Source organism: Monodon monoceros, unplaced genomic scaffold (assembly GCF_005190385.1).
Source record: "Monodon monoceros isolate NGI ecotype Baffin Bay Population unplaced genomic scaffold, NGI_Narwhal_1 Super_Scaffold_12, whole genome shotgun sequence".
NCBI lineage: Eukaryota > Metazoa > Chordata > Mammalia > Artiodactyla > Monodontidae > Monodon > Monodon monoceros.
The window spans coordinates 100928002-100942093 of record NW_021703768.1 but is presented as its reverse complement, the minus strand read 5'-3'; the positions used below and the strand labels follow the sequence as shown (position 1 = coordinate 100942093).

General features: G+C 38.1%; 1 protein-coding gene across 1 annotated transcript in view; it reads right to left on the bottom strand.

The window, feature by feature from the left end:
- Positions 1-211: 211 nt before the first annotated feature.
- LOC114892956 (zinc finger protein 474-like) overlaps positions 212-14092 on the bottom strand; it is a 34909-nt gene continuing 21028 nt past the window's right edge. Inside the window, 2 exon segments of the mRNA XM_029218342.1 lie at positions 212-378; positions 3569-3749. Coding sequence (XP_029074175.1) covers positions 227-378; positions 3569-3749 — 333 coding nt within the window. The 3' untranslated portion in view covers positions 212-226.

Sequence of the window (14092 nt, the reverse complement as noted above, 5' to 3'; positions counted from 1 at the left end):
CCCTGGCATGCCAAGGCACACACACGCAGCTGCACGCTAAAAGCAGTGACACAGTGGTCACACCAGGCCCCCAAAGCACTGAGCTGGGCGTCTCGTGCTCGATGGCCTTTGGTCAATTCCACTTTTCCTTGTTTCCTCTCCTCCCCTCCTTTTCCTCCTCCCCGTCATATCCCAGCTCTTTCCAAAGGATTTAATTCCTGCAACTATTTCGTAGGGGGAAAGAGCTTTACTTGGCGACTTTTGGTTTACAGGATCGTTGGTGAACAATCAGTCTGTCTGGCAGGAAGGTACGCCCACAAATATTACAGGGAACCAACTGGCTCTGGGCACTTGTCCAAGCAGCTTCGTTTAAGGCATCAAGATCATAGAAACCCTTGGCTGAAAAGTTAAAGAAAAACAGAGGAGAAAAAAAGAGAAGAACAAAAAATAAAAGAAAAAGAAAATGGGAAAATGGATCAGTTTTCATTCTGGAGAACCATGCTCTACTTTTTATGGAAAGTATTTTCAGGAAATACCTGTTGACTGAGGCTTTTAAACAAATCGTATTACTTTTGCCAAAAAAAAAAAGTGCTGCTCGGTCTTTTAAGGGTTGAGAACCGTTAGCTCTGAACTAGAGGTTTTTCAGTCTTCAGATTTTAAAAAGGGGAAGACATTGTTTTATGTGTTGTGATATGCATTCTTCACTAATTATTAACATCTTTGCTTACACATTATTATCTTGCAAATATAACTTTTGGCTTTCTTTCAGTTGACTCTAAATATAAGCTTACAAAAGGAAAAGAACATTTATTTGAATTTTCTTCTCCTGTAATCCTTCAGTGGAATGTTTTTAGAGGACATAACTGACAGTTGAGAGTGAATTTAAGATGAATTATATCCTAAAACTTTATCATCTCTTTATGGCCGTAAACTCAGAGATTCTTTAAGTAATTAAAGTGAAGAATGCAAACAGAATAGTTCATCTGATGAAAAAAAAGCGTCCTTAAGGAAACAACAAAGGCAGCTGAGAGATATATAATCTCCATTGGCAGAGTACAGGAAAAAAGGCATATGGGTTTATTTTAGAGAAACAGTGTGGGATTTAACTTTAATAAACCTTATTTAAATAGAATGGCTTTAGTACATTAAATTGACTATGTCTTAGAAGCCCAAAATAGGCCCCCCAAAATGTAGTCAGGCATGCAAAAATATATCACATAGTTTTTAAAAAATTATTTTCACAGCATATATTTCTTCATTAAAGCCCAGGCAATACCCATATGACTTCTGTCTAGTGGTTCACACAAACATAGCAAACCTTAGATTCTTTAACAAGCTTACTCATGTTCATTTTCTTTTATTTTTTTCTCCGTGGGAAATTAAACTCCAGCACAACAGGACAACCTAGTATTTCTCCCTTGGATAAAGGAAGTGTCACTTTCCATGCAGGATATGAATGTATATATATATATATATATATATATATATATTTTTTTTTTTTCGGTACGTGGGCCTCTCACAGTCGTGGCCTCTCCCATTGCGGAGCACAGGCTCCGGACACGCAGGCTCAACGGCCATGGCTCACGGGCCCAGCTGCTCCGCGGCATGTGGGATCTTCCCGGACCGGGGCATGAACCCGTGTCCCCTGCATCGGCAGGCAGACTCTCAACCACTGCGCCACCAGGGAAGCCCTGAATGTATATTTTGAGTGCTTTAAAAGCAGTTTAAAAAGGAATGGCACTGACTTTCTCCTTACTCATATGAGTTTTAATATGGACTCAAAAATTCCAGAGTATTCACTGATTCTCAGTTGAAGATGATTCATCACATTTCTAAAAGTTTTAGGGCTTGTACTTTGGATCTGGAGGAAGGGCTATTTGAATCCTATGACTACAGTAAGTCCACGGGATGGAAATGTTCATGCGAATTCTCTTTGCCTAGAGAGGAAGGGCAACCTCGGAAATAACAAAAGCATGGAGCCAAGAGAACAATTGCAGAAAGTGCAATTATAGGACCTGCCTTTTCCATCTGTAGCCAATAACAGAATGGCGAACACTCCAGGGTTTCCAAACCAGTCGTTTCTCTCACCTCTTCTAGAATTGTGATAAGCATGCTCAAGCAGAGAAAGTGATAAAGATCAGAAGTGAAGGAAATAGATTTTTGACACCAAATGAGAACTGATGGGAAGACAGTCTCAAAGAGGTGAACAATTTCTTTGTGAGCAAATGTTCTAATTTCAGTAGATGGATATTTGCATCTTGAGCTCTTTTCCCACCTTTTTCATGCAGAGCCTTCCTTTAGGCAAGGACTGTGAATAGTTGGGTTCTAGCAGCCTTTAGAACTTTATCATGGCAATCTAGATTCCACTCTGTGGGTTGTTAAAAAAAAGTCTCTTTGGGTCACATCTCTCACAAGAGTACTTTGGGCTAACTGATACTAAATGACCTCCAAGGTACCTATGGTTACATAAAGAAAATCAATTAATTGAATGATTCTCTTAAAACCAAGAATAGTTTTCCTTTGAGGGGAATCAGGAGATCAACTGAGAAAATGACAATGGCAGATGATGAGCAAGTCTGAGCTTGTATGGCAAACACACTCTCTGAACTACTTCTTTCTCACCCTAAATGAGTAAGTATAAGGCTCTGTAATGCGACCACACATGGCAGTTTGTGAAGCTCCAGTGTCAACCTGTGCAGTGTTTTACAAAGTATTCACTGCAAAATTTTTAAAATCTGGACATTTCATATAGAAGTCTAGATTTCCAGTTTCTTTTGTATTATTGAAAGACACATCACAGTAAATTTAAGGCTAAATTTCTTAAGTGTAACACCAGCTGGAACTGGATAGCAGCTGTCTCCTTTAGAAAGGCAGTGTTGGGCTTCCCTGGTGGCGCAATGGTTGAGAGTCCGCCTGCCGATGCAGGGGACACGGGTTCATGCCCCGGTCCGGGAGGATGCCACATGCTGCGGAGAGGTTGGGCCCGTGAGCCATGGCTGCTGAGCCTGTGCGTCCGGAGCCTGTGCTCTGCAACGGGAGAGGCCACAACAGTGAGAGGTCCGCGTACCGCAAAAAAAAAAAAAAAAAAAAAAAAAAGAAAGGCAGTGCTCTCCCACTCATAGTCTCCACCTTCCCTTTTTCCACACATGGACAAATTTATTCAATTGTGTATCCTGACTAGCAGACCCTATAAGAATTTCACTTTTGTACCCCCGCTCTTTGAACACTAAAACACATTCATATTTGAAAACATGTTTCCAGATGTCCCCAAAGGTTTTTTAAGCTACAAAGTTTTAAAGATTTGTGTTTGATAATATATGAAAGCAACTTTTGGGAAATATAGCAAATACCAGTGAGTCCCTCTCCTTGTACAGTTTGCCAGGATATAGTATCTTTATGTCTCAGCATCTGAAGACAACACTTTGGTCAGGTATTCTGGAACTGTTTTTTCTATTTGGCTATAGCCAAGACAGTAAATGTTGCTGATTTCAGTTACTTGAACAAGTAATAAAAGAATACCTCTACTCTTTTAAGTTTAGAGGGAAAAGTCTTCCCTTATACACTCAAGTCTTTTTTTCCAAAAACTTACCAGTAATGGTCCTGACTTCTGGCTTTTTCGGTTCTGGTCTCCTTAGCTCTTTAGGCAACAAGTTGTTTTCATTATGCCATTTTTTCAGACATTGTGGCTCATGGATGAAAATTGATTTTGTTCCATATTCACGACCACAAATGTAGCAAACAACTGTTGGTGGATGCCTTATCATTGTTGGCTGCAAGTAATACAAAATATCTGTTAGATAAAGTTCAGGTTTGGAAATTATACTTTTAAATTATAATACATTTAAATTAGCTAGAAAAATCAGTAATTTTTTAAAAGAGTCTAACCATTCTGGTGAATTTAACCTTTTTGGCAGTTAAGAGAATAAACTATACTACCTGGGTGATTGAGGTGGGGGGTAAGGATGTTGGTTTGGGAGGAGGACAGGAAATGAAGAAGAGCTAACCAGAATTTTACATATTGGTACTTTATAAAAGTTATTTTCTCATTGAATAAATAGTGATTGATTGTCTTCTGACTATTCTCCATGCTGGGAGAATACAAAGATACATCAGGTATGAATCATCCTCTCAGTACATCAATATGACTGAGGAATAAAGTAATTAATGTCCTAACTGGCACAGAGAGAGTTTTTAACAGACACTGTTGTGCCCTCTCGCATTCCTTCATGTATAAAATTTCTGCTGCACCTGCGAGTCTCAGCCTTTTTTGATCTCCAGTAGACTCCGCTTATAGGCAGGACAACTAATCAATTACACTTGGGAGTTGGTGGATAAAGACCCAGCTTGCTCACTTAGGCTGTTTCCATACAGTGCTCCAGAAGTCCCCAGTGGGACTGTATCACAGTTACTCATTAACACACTATGTAGACTTCCTTCTTTCCCTGTCTCTCCTCCCACTACTTTTATTGGAGTTCCTGGGATCACCTCCTCCCAGACTACTTGCACTCAAATCCTTTTCTTAACGTTTGTTTCTGAGAGAACCAAATCTAAAGAAGAGTTAAGGATATAACCCTTCTGTCTAGGATATAGAACATTACAAGAAACATTTTTCCCACCTAAACAATGAGAACAAATCAGATAGCCTGCAGAAACATAATTTTTGAGCCTATTAGATACTCAAAGTTGCAAGGTAAACTAATGAACTAAAAGGAGTGCCTCAGTTTGAGGGTGGATCAGCAGAAACAAGAGAACAACTCCCACCCTCCAACTTTACATGAATTAGAAACAACATTTGTCTGCCACAGAGATAAGGGCAGGACAGCTGAGTGTGAGCATACAGGTCCTGTCTATAGAAACTTTCCCACCCACTGGGTCTTGCACCTAGTAACAGAGGGTGACAGTCCAACACTGGAGAGAGTCAGCAGCATTGAGATCAACGCTCACCAATTCAGGAACATAGGGCCTGCCTAAATGTGACGGTAAAGCTGGAGAATTAGGCCATGTGCTAGTCCCAGATAAAAGCAGTGTACTGCTGGGGAGGCTTGGGAGCACTAAGAGGGAACCCCCCTTTGCTGCAGGCATGTAGAGTCCACAGGAGTCTAAAGGTGTAGTAGAAGAACCAGGAGGAGACCTTTGGCTCCAGGCCTTACACTAAGTACAAAGCACGGGCAGTTTACCATGGAGGAATTTAAAGCCTATAATGCATTGAACATAACTAAAAATGACATATCTGAGAAGCTCAGAGAAATCCAAGCACGATAAACAAAAAAACAGAACTAGATATGTACTAGTAAAACTGCTAAGAACCAAAGATAAGCTTGAAAGCTCTCAAACAGATACAATACATACAAGGGAATAAGGAAACAATAAGAATTTCAGGTGACTTCTCATCAGAAAAAAAAAAAAAATGAAGAACAGGAAACAAGAGAATGACATTTTAAAAATGCTTAAAGGGAAAAATTATCAAGTCATTTCAAAATTCCATAGTCAGTAAGAATACCTTTCAAAAATGAAGGTGAAATAAAGACTTTTTTTTTTTTTTTTTTTTTTTGGCTGCACCGTGTGGCATGCATGCAGAACTTCCCTGACCAGGGATCCAATCCATGCCCCGTGCAGTGGAAGCACAGAGTCTTAACCACTGGACCACCAGGGAAGTCCTAAAGATGTCTTTATCTAGACAAAAGGTGAAAGAATTTCCTCAGCAGAGTTGATTTACAAGAAATGTTAAAAGACATTATAAATGCTGTAGGAAAATATCAGCTAGAAATCTGGTTCTGCAAGAAGGAATGGAAAAACACTATAAAATGCAAATAGGTCAATAAATTAAAACACTCTTTTAAAAAATGTTTCTAATTTTTGTACATATATATGACAAAATCACTTTAGACCATGGGCTCTTTAAAGAAAAATAATAACAAAAGAAAATGGAGTTTATATTCTCTAATGTGTAAAGTTATAGTAAACAAGAGCATAAATTGTAGGGACTAAAAACTGGAAATAGATTGTCATAGAATTCTTATATTTTTCTTGAAGTAATTTTTAAACATAGAATGTGATATGCTAAAGATGCATGTTTTACCCTCTATAATAACCACTAAAGTATAAAGTCATGCCAAGAGGAATAACTAAAAAGTCAATGAGAAGAGAGAATAATTTTTAAAAATTGATGAGTTAACCGTCCCCCAAAGAAATATAGGAAAAGAGGAACAGAGGATTAAAAGAAAAGGCAAGGAGAGGACCTTCAAGATGGTGGAGGAGTATGACGTGGAGATCACCTTCCTCCTCACAAATACATCAAAAATACATCTACATGTGGAATAACTCCTACAGAACACCTACTGAACGCTGGCAGAAGAAATCAGACTTCCCAAAAGGCAATAAGCTCCCCACGTACATGGCTGTGTGGCTGACAGGGTCTTGGTACTCTGGGCAGGTGTCAGGCCTGAGCCTCTGAGGTGGGGAAGCCAAGTTCAGGACATTGTTCCACCAGAGACCTCCAAGCCCCTTGTAATGTCAATCAGTGAGAGTTCTCCCAGAGATCTCCATCTCAATGCTAAGACCCAGCTTCACTCAATGACCAGCAAGCTCCAGTGCTGGACATCCCATGCCAAACAACTAGCAAGACAGGAACACAACCCAACCCATTAGCAGAGAGGCTGCCTAAAATCATAATAAGTTCACAGACAGCCTAAAACACACCACTGGACGAGGTCTGCCCACTAGAAAGACAAGATCCAGCCTCATCCACCAGAACACATGCACCAGTCCCCTCCACCAGGAAGCCTACAAAACCCACTGAACCAACCTTATCCCCTGAGAGCAGACACCAAAAACAACGGCAACTACGAACCTGTAGCATGTGAAAATGAGACCCCGAACACAGTAAGCTAAGCAAAAAGAGAAGACAGAGAAACACAGAGCAGATGAAGGAGCAAGATAAAAACCCACCAGACCTAACAAATGAAGAGGAAATGGGCAGTTTACCTGAAAAAGAATTCAGAGTAATGATAGTAAGGATGAGCCAAAATCTTGGAAATAGAATAGAGAAAATGAACGCTTAACAAGGACCTAGAAGAACTAAAGAGCAAACAAACAATGATGAACAACACAATAAATGAAATTAAAAATTCTCTAGAAGGAATCAATAGCAGAATAACTGAGGCAGAAGAACGGATAAGTGACCTGGAAGATAAAATAGTGGAAATAACTACAACAGAGAAGAATAAAGAAAAAAGAATGAAAAGAATTGAGGACAGTCTCAGTGACATCTGGGACAACATTAAACACACCAATATTTGAATTATAGGGGTCCCAGAAGGAGAGAAAAAGAAAGGGATGAGAAAATATTTGAAGAGACTATAGTTGAAAACTTCCCTAATATGGGAAAGGAAATAGTCAGTCAAGTCCAGGAAGCACAGAGAGTCCCATCCAGGATAAATCCAAGGAGAAACACACCAAGACACATATTAATCAAGGTATCAAAAATTAAATACAAAGAAAAAATATTAAAAACAGCAAGGGAAAAACAACAAATAACATACAAGGGAATCCCCATAAGGTTAACAGCTGATCTTTCAGCAGAAACTCTGCAAGCCAGAAGGGAGTGGCAGGATATATTTAAAGTGATGAAAGGGAAAAATCTACAACCAAGGTGACTCTACCAAGCAAGGATCTCATTCAAATTCGACGGAGAAATTAAAACCTTTACAGAGAAGCAAAAGTTAAAAGAATTCAGCACCACCAAACCAGCTTTACAACAAATGCTAAAGGATCTTCTCTAGGCAGGAAACACAAGAGAAGGAAAAGACCTACAAAAACAAACCCCAAACAATTAAGAATATGGTAATAAAAACATACATATCGATAATTACCTTAAATGCAAATGGATTAAATGCTCCAGCCAAAAGACATAGACTGGATGAATGGATACAAGAAGAAGACCAGTATATATGCTGTCTACAAGAGACCCACTTCAGACCTAGGGACACATACAGACTGAAAGTGAGGGGATAGAAAAAGATATTCCATGCAAATGGAAATCAAAAGAAAGCTGAAGTAGCAATTCTCATATCACACAAAATAGACTTTAAAATAAAGACTATTACAAGAGACAAAGAAGGACGCTATATAATGATCAAGGGATCAATCCAAGAAGATATAACAATTGTAAATATTTATGCACCCAACATAGGAGCATCTCCATATGTAAGGCAAATGCTAATGGCCATAAAAGGGGAAATCAACAATGACACAATCATAGTAGGGGACTTTTAACACCCCACTTTCACCAATGGACAGATCATCCAAAATGAAAATAAGGAAACACAAGCTTCAAATGATATATTAACAAGATGGGTTTAATTGATAGTTATAGGACATTCCATTCAAAAACAACAGAATACACTTTCTTCTCAAGTTGTCATGGAACATTCTCCAGGATAGATCATACCTTGGGTCACAAATCAAGCCTTGGTAAATTTTTTTTTGTTTTTTGCAGTATGCGGGCCTCTCACTGTTGTGGCCTCTCCCATTGCAGAGCACAGGCTCCAGACGCACAGGCTCAGTGGCCATGGATCATGGGCCTAGCCGCTCCACGGCATGTGGGATCTTCCTGGACTGGGGCAAAAACCCATGTCCCCTGCATCGGCAGGTGGACTCTCAACCACTGCGCCACCAGGGAAGCCCAAGCCTTGGTAAATTTAAGAACACTGAAACTGTAACAAGTATCTTTTCCGACCACAGTGCTATGAGACTAGATATCAATTACAGGAAAAAAAAAACTGTAAAAAATACAAACACATGGAGGCTAACCAATACACTAATAAATAACAAGAGATCACTGAAGAAATCAAAGAGGAAATAAAAAATACCTACAAACAAATGACAATGAAAACACAACGGCTCAAAACTTAGGATGGGATGCAGCAAAAGCAGTTCTAAGAGGGAAGTTTATAGTAATACATCCCACCTCAAGAAACAAGAAACATCTCAAATAAACAACCTAACCTTACACCTAAAGCAATTAGAGAAAGAAGAACAAAAGAACCCCAAAGTTAGCAGAAGGAAAGAAATCATGAAGATCAGATCAGAAATAAATGAAAAAGAAATGAAGGAACGATAGCAAAGATCAATAAAACTAAAAGCTGGTTTTTGAGGACATAAAAAAATATTGATAAACCATTAGCCAGGCTCACTAAGAAAAAAAGGGAAAAGACTTAAATCAATAGAATTAGAAATGAAAAAGGAGAAGCAACAACTGTCAGTGCAGAAATACAAAGGTTCATGAGAGACAACTACAAGCAACTGTATGCCAATAAAATGGAAAACCTGGAAGAAATGGACAAATTCTTAGAAAAGCACAACCTTCCGAGCCTGATCCAGGAAGAAATAGAAAATATAAACAGACCAATCACAAGCATTGAAATTGAAACTGTGGTTAAAACTCTTCCAACAAACAAAAGCCCAGGACCAGATGGCTTTACAGGCAACTTCTATCAAACATTTAGAGAAGAGCTAACACCTATCTTTCTCAAATTCTTCCAAAAGTTTGGAGGAACATTCCCAAACTCATTCTACAAGGCCACCTTCACCCTGATACCAAACCAGACAAAGATGTCACAAAAAATGAAAACTACAGGCCAATATCACTGATGAACATAGATGCAAAAATCCTAAAAATATACTATCAAACAAAATCCAACAGACATTAAAAGGATCATACACCATGATCAAGTGGGGTTTATCCCAGGAATGCAAGGATTCTTCAACATATGCAAATCAATCAGTGTGATACACCATATTGACAAACAGAAGAATAAAAAGTATAAGATCATCTCAATAGATGCAGAAAAAGTGTTCAATAAAATTCAACACCCATTTATGATAAAAACTATCCAGAAAGTAGGCATAGAGGGAACTTACCTCAACATAATAAAGGCCATATATGACAAACCCACAGCCAACATTGTTCTCAATGGTGAAAAACTGAAACCATTTTCCCTGAGATCAGGAAAAAGACAAGGTTACCTACCCTCACCAGTATTATTCAACATAGTTTTGGAACTTTTAGCGAGAGCAATCAGAGAAGAAAAAGAAATAAAAGGCATCAAAATCGGTAAAGAAGAAGTAAAGCTGTCACTGTTTGCAGATGACATGATACTATACACAGAGAATCCTAAAGATGCTACCAGAAAACTACTAGAGCTAATCAGTGAATTTGGTAAAGTAACAGGACACAGAATTAATGCACAGAAACCTCTTGCATTCCTATACACTATTTGAAAGAGAAATTAAGGAAACACTCCCATTTACCATTGCAACAAAAAGAATAAAATACCTAGGAAAAAACCTACCTAAGGAGACAAAAGACCTGCATGCAGAAAACTATAAGACACTGATGAAAGAAATTAGAGATGATACAAACAGATAGATATACCATATTCTTGGATTGGAAGAATCAACATTGTGAAAATGACTCTACTACCCAAAGCAATCTACAGATTCAACACAATCCCTATCAAATTACCAATGGCATTTTTCACAGAACTAGAACAAAAAATTTCACAATTTGTATGGAAACACAAAAGACCCCGAATAGCCATGCAATCTTGAGAAAGAAAAACTGAGCTGGAGGAATCAGGCTCCCTGACTTCAGACTATAATTCAAAGCTACAATAATCACGACAGTGTAGTACTGGCACAAAAACAGAAATATCAATCAGTGGAACAGGATATAAAGCCCAGAGATCAACCATGCACATATGGTCACCTTATCTTTGATAAAGGCAAGAATATACAATGGAGAAAAGACAGTCTCTTCGATAAGTGGTGCTGGGAAAACTGGAGAGCTACATGTAAGAGAATGAAATTAGAACACTCCCTAACACCATACACAAAAATAAACTTAAAATGGATTAAAGACCTATGTGTAAGGCCAGATACTATAAAACTCTTAGAGGAAAGCATAGGCAGAACACTCTATGGCATAAATCACAGCAAGATCCATTTTGACCCACCTCCTAGAGAAATGGAAATAAAAATAAAAATAAATAAATGGGACCTAATGAAACTTAAAAGCTTTGGAACAGCAAAGGAAACCATAAGCAAGACAAAAGACAACCCTTAGAATGGGAGAAAATATTTGCTAATGAAGCAACTGACAAAGGATTAATCTACAAAATATATAAGCACCACATGCAGCTCAATAACAAAAACACAAACAATCCAATGCAAAAATGGGCAGAAGACCTAAACAGACATTTCTCCAAAGAAGATATACAGATTGCCAACAAACACATGAAAGGATGCTCAACATCACTAATCATTACAGAAATGCAAATCAAAACTACAACGCGGTATCACCTCACACCGGTCATAATGGCCATCATCAAAAAATCTACAAACAATAAATGCTGGAGAGGGTGTGGAGAAAAGGGAACCCTCTTGCACTGTTGGTGGGAATGTAAATTGATATAGCCACTATGGAGAACAGTATGGAGGTTCCTTAAAAAGCTAAAAATACAACTACCATATGACCCAGCAATCCCACTAGTGGGCATATTCCCTGAAAAAACCATAATTCAAAAAGCATCATGCACCATAATGTTCATTACAGCTCTATTTACAATAGCCAGGACATGGAAGCAACCTAAGTGTCCACTGACAGATGCATGGATAAAGAAGATGTTTATATATCTTATATAAACATATATACAATGGAATATTGTATATATATTCAATATTCCATATATACAATGGAATATTACTCAGCCATAAAAAGAAACAAAATTGAGTTATTTGTATTGAAGTGGATGGAACTAGAGTCTGTCATACAGAGTGAAGTAAGTCAGAAGGAGAAAAACAAATACCACATGCTAACACATATATATAGAATCAAAAAAAAAAAAAGATAAAAAAGTTCTGAAGAACCTAGGGGACAGGACAGGAATAAAGACGCAGATGTAGAGAATAGACTTGAGGACATGGGGAGGGGGAAGGGTGATCTGGAATGAAGTGAGAGAGTGGCATATACACACTACGAAATGTAAAACAGATAGCTAGTGGGAAGCAGCCACATAGCGTAGGGAGGTCAGCTCAGTGCTTTCTGTTCACCTAGAGGGGTGGGATAGGGAGGGTGGGAGGGAGGGAGACGCAAGAGGGAGTGTATATGGGGATATATGTATATGTATAGCTGACTAACTTTGTTATACAGCAGAAACTAACACACCATTGTAAAGCAATTATACTCCAGATTTAAAAAAAATAAAACCCCACAATGAGGTACCACACCTTACACCATTAAAAATGGCCATCATTAAAAAGTCTACAAATAACAAATGCTGAAGAGGGTGTGGAGAATAGGAACCCTCCTACCCTGTTGGTGGGAATGTAAATTGGTGCAGCCACTATGGAGAACAGTATGGAGGTTCCTCAAAAAGCTAAAAATATAGTTGCCATATAATCCAGTAATCCCACTCCTCGTCATATATCCAGAAAAAAACCTCCATAATTTGAAAAGATACATGCACCCCTATGTTCATAACAGCACTATTTTCAATAGCCAAGACACAGAAACTACCTTAATGTCCATTGACAGAAGAATGGATAAAGAAGATGTGGTATATATATGTATATATATATATATATATATACATATATATACACACACACACATGCATGCGTGCGTGCGCACCCACCCACCCACACACACACACACACAATGGAATATCACTCAGCCATAAAGAAGAATGAAATAATGCCATTTGCAGCAACATGGATGGACCTAGATATTATTGTAGTAAGCGAAGTAAGTCAGAAAGAGAAAGACAAATACCATATGATATCAGTTATATGTGGAATCTAAAATACAACACAAATGACCTTATCTATGAAACAGAAACAGACTCACAGACACAGAGAACAGACTTGTGTTTGCCAAGGGGGAGAGGGAGTAGAGGAGGGAAGGGTTGGGAGTTTGGGATTAGCAGATGTAAATTATCATATATAAGGTGGATAAACAACAAGGTCCTGCTGTATAACACACTATATTCAGTATCCTTTGATAAACCATAGTGGAAAAGGATATGAAAAATAATATATATATGTATAACTAAATCACTTTGCTATACAGCAGACATTAACACATTATAAATCAACTATACTTCAATACAATTTTAAAAAATAAAATAAAACTGAAAAATATTTAAAAAATTAAAATAAGGAAAATAAAGGCAGGAGGAATAAGTATGATTAATACACCAAGGTGGTAGACTTTATTCTATGTATATTTATAATTGGGGTAAATATAAATGGACCAAAGAACACAATTAAAAGGCATGGATTGACAGACTAGATAAAAAAAAAAAAGCAAGACCCAATTATATGTTGCTTATAAGAAACACATTTTATGAACATAAAGACACAAGTAAAAGACTACAAGTAAAAGGAAGGGAAAAAATTCATATAAACATGAAGCCAAAGAAAATAGTATGGTTATATTATTAAAATCTAATTAAATTCAGAGGTTGGAAATGTTTCTTCCAGTTGTGAAGATCAGGGAAAGCTTTAAGGAGGTAGCATTAGAAGAATGGGTAAAATTTAGACCACAAGGGCTGGGAAGGATGGAGAAAGATTTTGGAGGCTGAGCAAAGACAGCATGAGCAAAGCCCCATGGACAGGAATCTGAAGGTTAGTACAGAGAATAGCAAATAATTCAGCTTGCCTGATGCTCAGTGTAGCACTGAGAACTAGAATCAAATAGGTAGGTGGTGGCCATGCTGTGAACAACCATGAATGCCAGGCTAAGATCTGGATTTTGTTTTGTAAGTGATAGGAAGCTGTTAGGCAGGGAAATAACCTATAACTTCACTGCAGGAAAGTCTGTTTGGCTGTATATAAAAGGAGTAGCAGGGCAGCGTATCTTTGAGAGCTTGAGCATTCACGGCTCTGGGGGGTAAGTAAATCATGGGTCCAAGAGAACACCAATGTTTTATTCTAAATAACAGGGAAGATGGTGATGTCACTTTCAGAAAGGGAGAAATCTGGAAAGACAGGTTGGGGAAGGAGAAAAAAGGGATTCTGTTCTGGACCTGTTGAGTTCGATGTATTAGTGGAA